The 16,528-nt window shown below is 36.4% G+C and overlaps 1 protein-coding gene across 4 annotated transcripts in view; it reads right to left on the bottom strand.

Annotated features, from left to right (window-relative positions):
* Window positions 1-920: 920 nt before the first annotated feature.
* Window positions 921-16,528, bottom strand: part of LOC134754319 (protein DDI1 homolog 2) — a 30,559-nt gene continuing 14,951 nt past the window's right edge. The window contains exons 8-10 of one of the 4 annotated variants that reach the window (XM_063690577.1): window positions 7,656-7,757; window positions 6,907-7,001; window positions 921-1,992 (exon numbers count right to left, since the gene is read on the bottom strand). In XM_063690577.1, coding sequence (XP_063546647.1) covers window positions 1,912-1,992; window positions 6,907-7,001; window positions 7,656-7,757 — 278 coding nt within the window. In that variant the 3' untranslated portion in view covers window positions 921-1,911. The remainder of the gene's footprint in view (window positions 1,993-6,906; window positions 7,002-7,655; window positions 7,758-16,528) is intronic. The other 3 variants (XM_063690579.1, XM_063690578.1, XM_063690580.1) reach the window with 3 other exon arrangements.

Below are 16,528 nucleotides of genomic sequence, written 5' to 3'. Positions count from 1 at the left end.
AATATTTTATTTAAAACGGAAAACCATGCAAAAAATATCATAAATAACGCTATTATAATATCTAAGCTAGCTTACGGAATATGATATTTCATGGAACATAAAATAATATCTGTTTCGTAACTACAATACATACAAATTTACTTATTTGACGAATTTTTATTTACTTTTGCGTTGTTTATTCAGACTTGACTATACCAATAGGTAATAGTTATTTGTTTTACAAGAAGCAAAGTTGTAATTTAACCCCTCGTGCAAATGTTGATACCCGAGCAAGCGAAATTTTTAAAATTGAACTACGAGCGTAGCTAATTAAGCAAACGAGCGGTTTAAAGAAACTTTGCCACCGAGTGAAATAGAAAATTATTCACCACACCAACGCGAGGAATATACTACCTGGAAAACATTACAAATCAAATCCAAATGAACGCTATTAAATATTTATCATTCCAAAACATAACTTGGTCAATTCTATTAACAAACGTTAGAAAACAACTCAAAATTTGCATAGAATTTCTTTGCCACTCTCATAGATAAAATGCACAACTTTCACATCACTTCATCATCACAAGAATAAAGAGAGCCTTTACGAGCTGGTGTGGTTGTGGTGAAAGTCTTTGGTCAAATATCTGCCAATAACGTAATATTTAATTAAATAAGTACATACCATATCTTTCTGACTACGGAAACCGTCACATTGCAATAACACTTTATTCAATTGCTTAACCATGTACAAAAAAAGACTGTTACGCTAATAGTAAAAAAAAACATACTCCAAATAAAGTATGAATTAAATAAGGACTGACAATGAACATATTAGGTATGGTATACTCGTATGTACAGTGAGGTTCGAAATTGCATGAAGAAATTATATAAGGAATTCATTTATAATTTCTCCATGCAATTTCGAACCTCACATACAAACGGCAGCCCTGTCCGCTACGCAGTAACCGCACGGTAAAACTGGCAACCGGGATTGTAAAACCACTCTTTCACACTTGCAGGATTGTAGCACGAATGAAAGGGATAGTAAACGACCCCGGCCGCTGGTTTGATTTGCGAATACTGTAGTATAATATAACAACCTTACCATGATATATAAAATACAACCTTCGTCAAAAACATTAGAGCATCTATGCGTTGTTCATACAAAACATGAACCTTTTATGTAATTAAATCGTTGTCATTTCTTTGACATTAAATTGCATAAAAATGCATTTGGTGTATATAATCATTATTTTCAAGCTTTCAAAATTCATAAGTGTTAGAAAAAGTATAACGTAAAAAACTATAATGATTATGGTAAATAATATTTTTATTATGGAGTCAACGTAAAAATGTGATCAATAGTTTTGGCAAAAGTTTTTTAATGCCTTAAGTTACTATTTAAACCCTTATTCTCAGTCCAAAACACGTCCACTTACAACTATATCATAATAAAAAAGTAGATTTAATGTTTTTTATATTTCCGAGTGTAGTATACCCAACCAAACCGTTACAACCTAGTGTGACTAAGAACTATTTGGTCAAATAAAATATATAACTACTTATGTATAAAGGCTCAGATAGCCGGTGCGATATCTCGCATGCCAGTGTACTTATATCGCCGACTATTGAGATAGAACCAATTCAACCGATCGACTAAACTAAATATTGCAATATAACGAAACTCTTATGTGACTTTTCGCATACCTAGTCTAAATGAGCCTTATTTAATTCAATTCAATTATTTATTCATAAAATTTTACATTTTATACGTCCGTCGGTCGGTGTTAATGAAATGACGAGGCCGTTGATATTATGGCAACCTTCACTCGACATAACTTGGCTCCCGTCCCGCTCCCGTTATTCTACTAGTGATATTTTTATATTTACCAAACAGTAAAGGTAAGAAGAAAGCGCAACTGTTCGTCATCAGAACTTAAGTGACTTCGCAAAGAGCGCAACGGTTGCCTGCGTCTTATCGCCATTGAACCGACGGAGTTCCACGATAGCCTGTAACAAAGCAAATACAGCTGAAACGTTTACCTAACTCCAACTCTATGCTCATATTATATTATATATTTTTCACCTCAGCAGCTCGAACAAGCCTACTGTCGTCACTCCAGGGAGTGAAACAAAGTAGCTTTTTAATTTAGTAAAGGCCATGAACTGCCACTTCATACTTCTATTACAAATTCTTTTTTTTTTCTCTGTATTATTCTGTGTAACTCGAAACAAATTTTAACCTTTAACCCATTCAGGGTCAGCGACTCAGCGTATGGGTCATTCTCAAACAGTTCCGCAGGGCCAGTGACTCGCATGTGAGTCATGAATAAATTCTGTTTGAAAATAAACGAAACGTAATTTGACGTAATAACGTAAGTATATATAAGCTAACAACTTATATATACTTACGTTTACAACCATTTCTATAAGGTATATTAGGATAAAAAAATATAAACACGTTTTTTTAATGAAAACAGGGTCTAAATATTCAAATTTGGTTTACTATCAGTGCAATATAGTAAAAATACTGAAATTCTAGATAAATACGCATTGCAAGCAAACAGAAAAATCCATATTACAAAGATACCAAAAATATATATATATTTCAGAAGTTATTGACATGGCTCAAGGTATGGGTCACCGTGGCCGGGCACTAGATGTAAAAACTACAAATGTTTTCATAGCAGGCTAAAATAAACTTTATTGGCTGGTTTTAAAGCTTATTTCATGTTGAAGCTGTTTGATATTGTATCATTTTACAACCGATTACTGTTTGGATGATGGTAAGCAACATTTTGTAGGGACCAAACCGTAGTATAATAATAGTTTGTTTTGTATGAGGGTTACAAGGCAACGAGGATTTTCTCCCACTATACTTTTATGTCATAATATTTGGTGATCGTTGTATTGTATCTTACTACTAACAATCATGTTAAGATTCGTTTTTTTCGTTTCAATATAAAATAAGGCGGTTAAAACAGTCACCACTAACTAATAGGTATTGTATTATCGTAATACTGTGTGACAAATATTTACAAGTTTTTTAAAACATCGTGGTTTCTACGGCAGATTAGAAAGTAAGTACTATAATACATTTTAAGTGCTCTATTGTTACTAATATTAATATAATGGGGTTTTCCAACACAAAGATAATGACCGACCAGGCGTAAGCTTATCGGGCACACTTGGACAGTAAACAACTAAACAATGAATGCATCCGAGCGGCGGTATTATCATTCATGTGGTATTTTAACAAGAGTTCAAGAAGTGGTTTAGTCACGATTTATTCGTTGGCGACTTTATACTCCTCCTGTGCTGTTTAGTGATTTCGTATTTTGTGACCTTGGCTATGGATTACCGGAATTTGAACTCGCCTAACCTGACTAACTGTGCTATGAACTTTTCCACATGCAACTAATACTTATTGGGACAATTGTAGCAACCCCAAACTAAATTAGTTTGCGTTACTTTTACATATGTACCTATGCAAAATTTCATCTCAATAGGAAATCGGGAAATTGGTCTAATTTAACGTCCATGTTTTGACCCAAAAAACAACAACAACAAATACGGCAAGTTATAATCGTCAAACTTTATGAAATTATGACGTTTAACTTAACACTTGCACAGGCTGGGCTATCAAAATCGCCGCCAACTTAGCTTGGTCTGTCTTTAAAAGCTTGTAGAAAGTAAAAATGCACAAACTGCAATAATTAGATTTTTTTGATAGGCACTGAAAAAAGGTGGTTAGTAAAAATGTTGCATAATGTTGTTCAACTGGTCGGCTTCATAAGCGGCGATTTATTTACCGTTCGCGCCAGGCTCGAGACCCATAAGCTGAGTCATGCGTTTTAGCTAAAAAAGGTTTGTATGGTTGCCGTATTGAGTACGCTCGGCGGTTCTTGGCCATGAATGGGTTAATATGTTCTCACCACTGAGGTGAAAAATCATATGTGCAACACGAGAGCAAAGTTATTTTACATCTCGTGTTTTTGAGTCCCTAGCTACGCTCAAGATTCTCATTTAGAATCTATCTTTCGCTTTCGTAGGACTCAAAATAAACACTCGCAAGAAAAACCAACTTTCCTCTCTTGTTGCACAAATAACTATTTATAGCAAAAACTTTTTTTTAAACAATGAGGGATTGACAAAATGTAATATAATTTCAACACAAAAGTTTTAAAAAGACACATGTACGAAAGGTTAATTATCTAAAATATTTAAAACATAGTTTGGCAAGAGTGGCGTGTCTGTGGAGCATAGCCAGAGATAATCATACTGTTTATTTTATAACCTCAAATAAAGGTTTGCCAAACTACATGTGCTTTCCATAGAGGCTCTATGATTCGGTCAAGTTATGTTCTAATGTATGGGGAAGACAAACAAATTATAGCCAGCATTACGAGTAAATGAATGTAGTATGATACCTTCGGGTATAGTGCTTTACGCACACTAGCGTCCCCTCTCCTCCCCCAGACGCAACCCCCCCTTTCAGCATGAAATATGTCCCGGTTGACGGTTTTTTTTTTTGAGAAAAGATTAGTTAGGAAAAAAGTGTCAAGGGACGAAATGATCCTTAATAAATTCAAAAAAGGTTATATCCAACTTTTTGGTAAGATAACGGTATTCATGTATTAACTTGTTGATGTTTAATATAACATAGTACGTGATAGTCAGTCTGTCAGTACAGATATCGTATGGAGAGAACTGTCAACCGGGACATTTTGCATGCTAAAAGGGGGGTTGGGTCTTGGGTCAGGGGGAGGCGATGGGACACTAGTGTGCGTAAAGCACCATACCCAGTGTTGGCCGAACGTTAATGCCATTGACCATTAAAAATTAATCATTGAAAAGGTTAATGGCCATTAACCATTAACCATTGACGGAAAATGAATTAGTAATGGCCATTAACATCAATGGACAATAATATTAATTTATTTCAAACCATTGACAATTAAAACGAACTAATGGTTAATGGCTTCACAAACCATTAACAATTAAATCAATTTTTAATAAAAATTAAAAATGTGATTGATAATTAACAATTAACAAGAAGAAATATCATAATTTTATAAAGGCGTCCAAGGGATCAAAGGTCTGCAAGACTGAAATTGTAAAAGTTTTGAGTATGTATTACTCATCCTCCTTATGAACCCTGGCAGTACCTAGTGGAACTTAGGTTTGGTGCAGCATAGGCACGCGCTGTTTTGGTCATCCGACTGGTCTTGATGAGCACTTAGGAGAGCAGTACCCTTTGATAGAGCTGATGCTGAACCCTGGCAGTACCTAGTGGATCTAAGGTTTGGTGCAACATAGGCACACGCTGTTTTAGTCGTCCGACTCGTCTTGATGAGCACTTAGGAGAGCAGTACCCATGATAGAGCTGATGCTGAACCCTGGCAGTACCTAGTGGAACTTAGGTTTGGTGCAACATAGGCACACGCTGTTTTAGTCATCCGACTCGTCTTGATGAGCACTTAGGAGAGCAGTACCCTTTGATAGAGCTGATGCTGAACCCTGGCAGTACCTAGTGGAACTAAGGTTTGGTTGACATATCAGTCAAATTTGACAGATTGACTTTTTTTGTCATTTTCAGTGAAAATTATCTTTTTGGGATAGAATTTAGCACCAAGTAACAATGTTAAGTGTAGATTTATACTATCTGTCAAAATAGACATTTTGTAACATTTTTGACAGTTTTGGATCCCAGATCGAAACGGCTTGTCCAATTTTGATAGGACCTTCAACATTAGTCATGGGATGGAAAATGTAGTTTGACACATCTGTCAAACCTGTCAAAATTGACAGTTTGACAGTTTTTGTCATTTTTAGTGAAAATTAACATGTTTTGTCAAAGTTTGGTACTAAGTGACATAGTTTAGTGTTGTTTGACATATCAGTCAAATTTGACAGATTGACAGTTTTTGTCATTTTCAGTGAAAATTATATTTTTGGGATATAATTTAGCACCAAGTAACATTGTTAAGTGTAGTTTTATACTATATGTCAAAATTGACATTTTGTGACATTTTTGACAGTTTTAGATCCCAAATCGTGTTTGTCTATCCCAAAAAGATAATTTTCACTGAAAATGACAAAAACTGTCAATCTGTCAAATTTGACTGATATGTCAACCAAACCTTAGTTTTACTAGGTACTGCCAGGGTTCAGCATCAGCTCTATCATGGGTACCGCTCTCCTAAGTGCTCATCAAGACGAGTCGGGTGACTAAAACAGCGTGTGCCTATGTTGCACCAAACCTTAGATCCACTAGGTACTGCCAGAGTTCAGCATCAGCTCTATCATGGGTACTGCTCTCCTAAGTGCTCATCAAGACGAGTCGGATGACTAAAACAGCGTGTGCCTATGTTGCACCAAACCTTAGTTCCACTATTACTGCCAGGGTTCAGCATCAGCTCTATCATGGGTACGGCTCTCCGAAGTGCTCATCAAGACTATTCGAATGACCAAAACCGCGTATGTCTATGTTGCACCATGGTTGCACTAAACCTGAATTCCACTAGGTAAGTAGGTACTGCTACTACTGCCAGGGTTCAGTCAGGGTCATTTTGCTGTCTCATTTTAAAATATCACGAATTTAATTTTATTAAACGTTAATGCAATTGAGAGTAATTCTAATTAATTTTTTGAAACTTTAATGGCCATTAACGTCTCAAAAATTTAATTCGAATTAACTTTAATGCAATTGGTGCGTAATGCAATTGGTTAATGGCGGAACTAATGGTTAATGCAATTGATCAATGGTTAATTAAAATTAACAATTACGGCCAACACTGACCATACCCAAAGGTATCATACAACATTCATTTCAAGCCGGCTATAATTTGTTTTTCAAAAACACAATTTGACCGAATCACTTGTCAAAATAGAGACAAAGGGTGTACGAAAGTAGCTAAGTACCTGCTCTCTCGTGAATCCCAAGGCTACGATTTCCTCCACCTCCGTTTCGCCGAAAGAGTCCGTAGATAAGATCGTCAAGCTGGGGTCACCTATAACTGAGCACATTATACTCTCAATACGAACAGGTATGCAAACAATTACCTACACAAGCTGGGGTCACCTATAAACTGAGCACATTATACTCTCATCTCAATACGAACAGAACAGGTATGCTAACAATTACCTACACTTCTGTTCATATCATAACTATCTACATATATCTATATTCATTAAACCCAGAACCATTAAAGCAAGATGTATTTAAAAAATTGGTTGTGCCATACATTTTGGTGGTCTGATGTTGATATTTGTATGGAAGTCATTTTTTTTTCGCGATTTCGGTATTGGTTCCATAGTAAAAGTTGTTCAGTATGACCTGGGCAAGGCTCACAAAGTGTACTTTAGTTCCAGAAAATCAGTTACATGGTTTCTGTATTTCAGTAACGAAACGGCAATATTCAAACTTCGTCAATTGAACAAAAACTAGAGCTGGACGAAAACTAGCACAATGACCCTATATGTAACATAGTGATTTGTAGAAAAGCATAACGTGCTTAATTATTACTCGTGGCCATGGTTACGGTCGCCTGGGTCAACTTTCCACAATGGGTCATCTACCAAACTGTGCTACTATAGTCGCCCGCACCCGGCTGACGGGACGGGACGGGAGTTCGGGACAGAATAACAACAAGAAATTGAAAACAAATTACCGATTCTCTGGCTAGAGGTTTGCGCCGAGGTGGAGCCGGAGCTGGAGCCGGCCGTCTGGGCGCCGGCGCCGGCACATCTCGCCGCTCCTGGACCGCTTCCTGCTGTTTAACAAACCATTCATCAATCATCATACACACCACCACTCGTCTACTTCCACTTCATATGTGATACAAACAAACAAACGCTACATTTGAAGCTAACTTACAAACAGTAATCTACATCTATTTTATTTAGTAGTATGCATAGTCTAATCAATAAATTTTGTTTTACTACAACATTACCTAGTACTATGTACAGACAGATCTAGAATTATACAAGATTACCTGTCAAAAAAACGCGACCAAAATGCGAATGATGTCAAGTAACAATGGTAGTATTGAATTCAGAATTAATGTGTGATTGCATAAATTATATGCTTTTTTAACGGTATAGTCTAACCCCCTTATTCATAAAACTTTACGGGCCTGATTTAGTTAAATTATGTTTTCATCTCATACTCTGAAAATGGGTCGTTGTTGTTCTAAAAAGTGCGCAGAAAGTGATACGTTTCTGCTCTAGTGCAGAAAACTGGTGTACTCATCTGCGTCCCCCCGTGTCACGAGCAACTGGGTGGAAACAAAATGGAAAAATTGTGTCACTATTTTCCCGCTTGGAACAATTGGTAATTGTTCTGATTTTACTAATCTCTCAATACTTAATATTTTTTGATAAAAAAATATTCAATGCGGGATTGAATATTTACTTACATAATTTGTTAAAATACATTATTCTTGATTTCTATTGTTGAATTGTATTCACTCTATATCATAAGGCGGGAACCAAACAGAATACAACAAAAATATTTTTTGAAACCTTACACTTGCGTAAATGAGCAAAGGCAGAATCTTGTACAGCCACAGTTAAACTTTTGTACAGTCGCCATCAGATATATCGGAGCGGCTAAGGCGCTCACAAATATCTGAACACGCCTCTATTGTCAGGGCGTTAGAGCGCGTGTTCAGATATTGTGAACACCTTGGCCGCTCCGATATATCTGATGGCGACTGTACGATATTAAGAGCCCTTATTCCCTGGAGCGTTCATCGATTTCACGAAATAACACTCAACTTAACTTTTTTTAAAGTTATTTAGCACTATATTCATGAAAATAACATACAATATAAGATAAAAATTACTAATTTTAGTCATTACATTGATATATCTAATATTTAAATTCACTAAAATACTTTTATTATGTTGGCTGAATCACTAGGATGCCGTCGAGGCGTCGACTATTGGGAGTTTTAGAACGAAAAAGTAAAAAGTTAAAAAGTAAGAGACAATCCCGCTGATGTTGATACTAGGTATAATGAACAAATAATTTAAAAATTACAGTTACAGTTTGCTAAAAAAACGTGTGTTTTCGTAAATATTGCAATCAAAATGTTTTTCGCTAGGGGTAATTAACTTCACACATGTAGTCTGCGATTGCAAGTAAGTCTTAAGGAAAAAAATCATGGCCGTAGGTCTATTAGTACTAGTATTAGTACTTTAATTACTGATTTTGCAAAATCTGGGGGCACGGCTGTGCCCCCGCCAAGACGAGACAAAGAGCAAAAGGCAGTGCATATCTTTTCTCGGCACGTTTCGCCGTATTTTCGAACCTTCGTAGCTTCGTCTTGGACAATGCTAGAGAGCTGTAATTTTTAGAGTTCCGTACCCAAAGGGTAAAAACGGGACCCTATTACTAAGACTCCGCTGTCCATCTGTCTGTCACCAGGCTGTATCTCATGAACCGTGATAGCTAGACAGTTGAAATTTTCACAGATGATGTATTTCTGTTGCCGCTATAACAACAAATACTAAAAACAGAATAATATAAATATTTAATTGGGGCTCCCATACACCAAACGTGATTTTTTTGCTGTTTTTTTTCCGTAATGGTACGGAACCCTTCGTGCGCGAGTCCGACTCGCACTTGGCCGGTTTTTTTGTATACCATGTACTCAGTAGACTTATCAAAAACACCAAGTTTTATTAAGCTACCTATTATACTTAAAATTTTATAGTACCTTAATTTTCACTGTCCGAAACATGGAATTCGAGTCATAGAAAATTCAGACTACTTCCTGAAGTCTTAGAAGGCTGAAATTTGGCATGTAAGGATGGGTCTGTATGCAGACACATATGGTGACCAGAAATCTGTAACTTTCACCCTGCAACCCCTTAAAAGGGGGGTTCCTAAAAATACCTCTAAACCTGAAAACATTGGTTCCTGAAGTCCTAGAATCGTGAAATTTTGTGTGGTAGCAGTGATCGGAATGCTAATACAAAAACAACAATAAAAAAAAGTTTTTGAAGTACAGATTTGAACCAGGTTCACGTAAACCAGCCAAATAGCGCCCTCTATATTAGCACTGTTTCTTCTCGTAAACTTTTCAAAACCTTACTTCAAACACAAGCGCTGGTGGCCTAGCGGTAAGAGCGTGCGACTTTAAATCCGGAGGTCGCGGGTTCAAACCCCGGCCCGGCTTAATGTTAACAGAAGGCCGGTTGGAAAAAGTGATCGTATCTACATACATGTAGAAGCTTATATAGCTAAGTGCAGTGCCACGTACACTATGACACTACGGATTGGTTATGAACATATAATGACATAGCTAAACTAAGCTAATAGAGTACTTCTGCAAGTACACAAGAGTTTCGATAGATGTCACCTTAATTAGTTTAAATATTATATCATAGAATTGAGAGACTTAATCTATCTAGATTAGGTAAGTTGGTATTTGCAAAGATAGATATAACTCCGTAATAGATGGATACAGTCCAAGGAAAAAACGGTGCTTCGAAAATCACGAAAATTTGATTCTCGATCAGATGGCGCCACTACCTTTGGCCTACTCTCGTATAGAGGGCATTGACAGTTTCGTTTGTTATTTAACAATTTTAACGCATATCAGTGAAAGAAATGGGTCAAATCATACAAAAATAATTAATGCAAGTAAAAAAAATCATTTATCTATATTTAAATACTTTTTATCGTACTTTTATAAATCTACATTTTTAGTTTTAAAGTGTGTCGATAGATGGCAGTGAATTTACTGTGATTACAAAATTTAACTTCTTACTTCGGCCAAACCATCCGCCATGAGAGACGATGCGGGTAGCGTGTGCCTGCCATACGCTCCGGGCATTCGGCCTTCAGTAGCCAAAATGGCAAAAACTGAATCCTTACAGCTTTGTTTAGTCCGTCTGTCCGTCCGGTCTTCCGTCTGTCTGTCCATTAGTGACAGCCATTTTGGAACATATGTGTATTTTGTGAGCAGACTATGATTAGTTGTTTTATAAACTACATTACATACTCGACTGACGACGTTCATGTGACTCGTATTCTCACGTAACAAAATATTGTTAATTTAATTAAATTTGCCGTGTTGTGCTGCACAATTTATTTGTGGCGTATTAAGCGAAAGGTGAATATATGTAGTCATATCATAATAGGAAGTTTGCAGGCACATACGACTTTTTGTTTTCGGATGTCACAGTACCATCAAACAGTTCCCAACGATTTAGAAACTCGCATGCGTGTAGAGATGTCGAAACACCAGAGTAACGCGACCGTAAGATCCGTAACAATGTATGCATATTCGGAGAGCTCATTTATATACCGGTTTCTTTACCTCTTGACTCGCGTGTGATAAGTGAGCTATTTTAATATTTTTTAAATACATTCTGCTCGCAAAATTTCCCGAAAAATAAGTTGAGTAATACGTACGACTTATACAGAAGAACGCCGGAGACTAGAAAATATTTTTGCCCAACTGTAACGAATACCTACGCTTAGCTCGCACTTCGCACTCGCTAAATTCAAATTTTAATTTAAAAAATACATGTCTGGGGATCAAACTCGAATCGTCGCACTACAAAGCCGCGGTTTTCCAACAGCACTGCGATAGCACTAAGGTATGTACCCACACCAAGGTATCTAGATTTCTAGGTCGAAACCGCTACTTTTTTAGGCGCTGATCTACAATGACTCCGTGATGTTGTATATTCTCCAAATATATGTACTTAGTCGAAAAACATGTGAACACAAAATTCGCAAAAATCGGTTGAGTGAGCTGAATCGGAGACCTTTTAATGACCTAAGCGTTAGTTATAACGCTTAGGTCATTAAAAACAATTCCGATTATGATAATAATGATTTAAAATTTCTAGAAACTTACAATTTATAATACATAAAATTCCTGACTTATAATTTACATAGGCTCTACATAGATGGCGCTAGCAATACGTAACTTTTATAAAAATCTAATGTTAAAATATTTTAGAATTATGCCTGCTTATAGATGATCCCGTATTATCGTAGATTCTATAACCGAATAAGTCATTTCTAGCTGGTATATCAACTCTTACAAAAATGAATGAAATCCCACCAAAAACATTTCATGTAAAATGTTGCCAAGACTAGGCGCATAATGCTTTTACACTCAAAAGCTATCAGATCCCGTAGTAGGTACCAAGACTTTTACTCTGTAAGTCCTAACTTTATTAGCTCTAACTGTATAAAGCCAACATCTTGGGTCAAACGTACAGTACGGCTTGGCCGTTTTGTTGCAGTCACATAAACACTCACTCGGTGGACTTGTTGTACAAAGTAGTTACACAAGTCTTTCAAATTCTGAGTGTCATTAAGGGATTGTCCAAGTTGTCCATTTGACAGCAACGAAACGGCCAAGCCGTACTGTACGTTTGACCAAGATGTTGGCTTTATACAGTTAGAGCTAATAAAGTTAGGACTTACAGAGTAAAAGTCTTGGTACCTACTACAGGATCTGATAGCTTTTGAGTGTAAAAGCTTTATGCGCCTAGTCTTGGCAACACTTTACATGAAATGTTTTTGGTGGGATTGCCTTGTCTTGTTTGGTTTCCTCGCATTCGGTATGAAAAGTAGAGTGTTTAACTCGGGTGAAAGACACCATTTCTGTCTCGGACCTACCTTGACAGAAATGGGTGCCTTTCAACAGTTTCAACCATTGGTTAACAATCTACTATTTTTCCCTTTCTTACAAATACATCCCACCAAAAAACTTTTCATGTAAAATATTGCCAAGACGAAAACCATAAGGCTCGCACTGTCAAAAAGTTATCCGATCTCTTGTAGAGCCAAACTTCTAACTCTACAAGCCCTTCAGAAACTCTACACCTTAGTCAAGTGTCAAAACATGTGGCTTGGCTGCTTCGCTACCGTCACATGCGCGTAAGGGTAAACATTTATTCACTACCTATTCATTATTTTTTATCATACAATAGATCTAGTAGTAAAGAAACGGCTAAGCCACATATATTTCACTTAGAGCTTGTGAAGTTAGAAGACTATCTTACAAACCAAATTACAGCTTCCTAGGACTTCAGGAAGTACCCTAAAGGTTTTAATGATCATCAGTGAGTGAGTGAGTGAGTGCGTGAGTCCGTGACGAAATCGGGGTTTATGAATAAAATCTAAAGATTCTAAAGTATAAGAGCTATGCAATTGAAATCTTTTTACACACTTTTATTTAGCTTCACTGCGTATATACCTTTGTATGTATATATAGTGCTTCAAATCTTGAACCTAAGATTTGAACCACTTCCCGGTATCTGATTCAGTTGAAATTTGGAGTACTATCGTAATTCCGGTGACAATGCAATAATATGCTAACATGGAAAAAAACACAAACACATTAAGTTTAGGCTCATTAGAAAGGTCTCAAGAAGTACTCGATAGACATGCAAATGAGAAGAAGTACAGTTAGCAATAAAAGTGTGTCACAAAAAAATAAATTTGTCAGTCACTTGTATACTTATAAGTCCACAATTGGCATCATATCCCGAGAATTTTGTTTATGTGGTATAATCCAAAACCAAGTTATGAGGGTTCAAAAAAACGACGAAGCGCTTCGAGAAAAGGTTGGTAGTGCCAGTGCCCTTGCGCTTCGCTTTGCTCGTCTTGGCGGGGGCACTAGATAAGTCAGAATGTCAGGTAGAGACAAACGATTCATAGCTAATTCAGGCCAGTGTCGGGTTTATGAATAACGCCATAGAATATAATCATTCTAGATCTGTGGTACTACTTGTGGGACTAGATGTAACTAGCTATGCCAAGTTTACCATTTTGACTCTCAAACTTTTATCTAGAAATAATGGCGACATATTAAAATATTGATATGAACAAATAATATTATATTATAACACATACCGCCCATGACAAACAGAACTCTTATTTTTTTCACACTAAAATAAAATTGTTCATCATTTTTAGAAAGCACACTTCACAAATAACTTTAAATTAATGCCATTATATTGATGTAAATTGTGCATATTTTATTTTAGAACTTAAAAGGCGCCTAAACTTATTACTAGGTACTCGTATAAGTAGTAGTAAGTATTAGTTAAGACAACTACTAATAAGAAAGAAAGGGCTTCTAAAGTTGTGTTCACGAGCCCACATCAATTGTATTGAGAACCTCCATTATGTAACCTATAAGTCTATACCTCAAATTAGCCTGTGCCTTATGACTGCACAATCGTGAGTTGAACGGGCCTGAACAATTGATTGAAATACGAGGGATGTTTGATATGTAACCGTTTTCGATAATTGTTTGTCACTAGTACTTGTACAAAAAGGGGAAACATACCACATTATAAGACATCCTTCATAAGCCTTAAAAGAAAAAAAAAATGCGATCGTTTAGTTTCAAAGTTAAGGGGTCAACTATTATTGAAAGTACACTACCGCTCATAACTATTTAGCGACTATTTCCTAAAATATTCACGAGTCAACTACGAGTGCCTAAATATATATTTCCTAATATATATTTAGGCACTCGTAATTTTTTCCATACAATTGTATACAAAATCGACTTCCAGAATTATACCGTTAAGTCTCAGTCAGGTAGGTAACAGTTTTTTGTGCAGTTTACTTTTAACCGACTTCAAAAAAAGGAGGTCATCAATTCGACCGTATTTTTTTGTATGTATGTTACCTCAGAACTCCGTCATTTCTGAGCCGATTTGGAAAATTATTTTTTTGTTTGAATGTATATAGTCCCTAGTTGGTCCCGTTATTTTAAAAACCCAGTTTTGATAAAGGGATCCATTAGGAATCCAGGGAACTCCTCAAATCTTATAGGCATACATATATCGGTTTTAGTATTTTCATTAACAAAACAAGCACTTTCATCAAAAACGGTACCATTTGATGAAGTGGAACTACTGATGATGACCAGAACGGGACTCTTTAACAACGCATATTTTAATTTTGGCGACTTATCCTCTTCATTATGTTTGTAGCACAAGTAAGTTCTGATGGAACATTTGTGTTAAGGTCTAGTTCTGATGGATTCCATGAGGTCCAACTCCTAAAATCTTGTTGGCTTCAGATCCAGACCTTGAAACTTACCCGCAGTGCAGAAATGTTTAGTGACATGACAGTTTGGCCAGACAGATGAAGAAAAAACTATGGAAAAATAAATCTTTAAAAAAATAAAACCGACTTCAAAAGGGAGTTAATAAAATATTATCTCGTTTTATATGCGCTAGCAAACTGATACTGAAGTCGGTGCCGGGGGGTTGAAGGTACCTTTTTTTCAGATTTTTGCTCGTATCTCGAATGTCTGTACAAATAGCATTACAATAGGCTAGATGACAAATTTTCATTAATGGTATCAATCGATCAGGTTTATTTTTATGATCAAATGTCTATTATGCGACCCATTGCATAAAAGCAATACAAAAGTCAGAAATGATAGTCAAAGTCCGACAGTCGAACTTCACTCGCGAAACGCTCCAAACAAAACGATAAGTGAACGTGACGTCAAGTTCACTGAGAGCCCATTTTAAATGTATGGAGAAAATATATTTAAGAAAGAAGAGAAAATAAAAAAATTGCGTTTTTGTCGGTGAAATATTGCGTTTATGTATCAGTTGCAATAGGATCTTTACAATCTTTTTTGGGATAAAATGTAAGAAATCGAATGGTACCCTTACTTTTTTCCTATTTAAGCAAGTTGAGTAAGATGCTGATCAAAAATATAAAAAAACCGGCCAAGAGCATGTCGGGCCATGCTCAGTGTGTGGTTTCGTACTTCCGTAGGCAGGAGCCCGGCAAAATATACTTTTTGCAAAAACTCAAAAATGGCTTAACCGATCAGGTTTGCTAACCCCCACACCCTCAGCACAACCCCCACCCCCGAGGACTTTTAGTATGTTCACCTGGACACCACGAGGTATTAGCTATACCAATTTTCAAAACTACACGAATTATTCCCGCAGATCGCCCATTTTCGGCTTAATTTGACGTGGCTATTGCGATTATTTTAAACTTTCAAACCCGAAGAAGTGACATGGCGGAAAGAAAAAAGTTTGCATTTAGAGGTCATTGCCGCTACAAAAAACTATTTTCAGGACTTTCAGAAATTTTATTTTTTGGGCGGCTTGTTGAAACTGGAATAGAACACAGATGATTAGGTAGAAAAATAAATAGATATATTTTCAAAAAACCTTTTTTATTTTCATCTGGAAACGTTATTTTATCAAACAGCCCTCGTACGCTGCCTACAGTTGATATTTCGAAAATTTAGAAATGAATAGTTCCCGTCAATACTAAATTGGTTTAAGAATTCTGGTAAGTCTAGTCGCCACCGCATATACAGGACACTACTTGTCCTGTTGATGGCATTAGGAGCCAAACACTTAATTTAGTTGGCATATCCATCAGAATATTACGTACAGTCACGTCTAAAAATATCGATACGGACAAAGTGCCCAAAATTTGTATGCAGATTACAAGACCTTATTGCCCATATATTAAGGTAGTGTATACGATATGTATATGTGAAGGTCGCGGGAATTC

Source organism: Cydia strobilella, chromosome Z, assembly GCF_947568885.1.
Source record: "Cydia strobilella chromosome Z, ilCydStro3.1, whole genome shotgun sequence".
In the NCBI taxonomy this organism is placed as follows: Eukaryota; Metazoa; Arthropoda; class Insecta; order Lepidoptera; family Tortricidae; genus Cydia; species Cydia strobilella.
The sequence above is the reverse complement of the archived record's forward strand: the minus strand, read 5'-3'. Positions and strand labels throughout refer to the sequence as shown.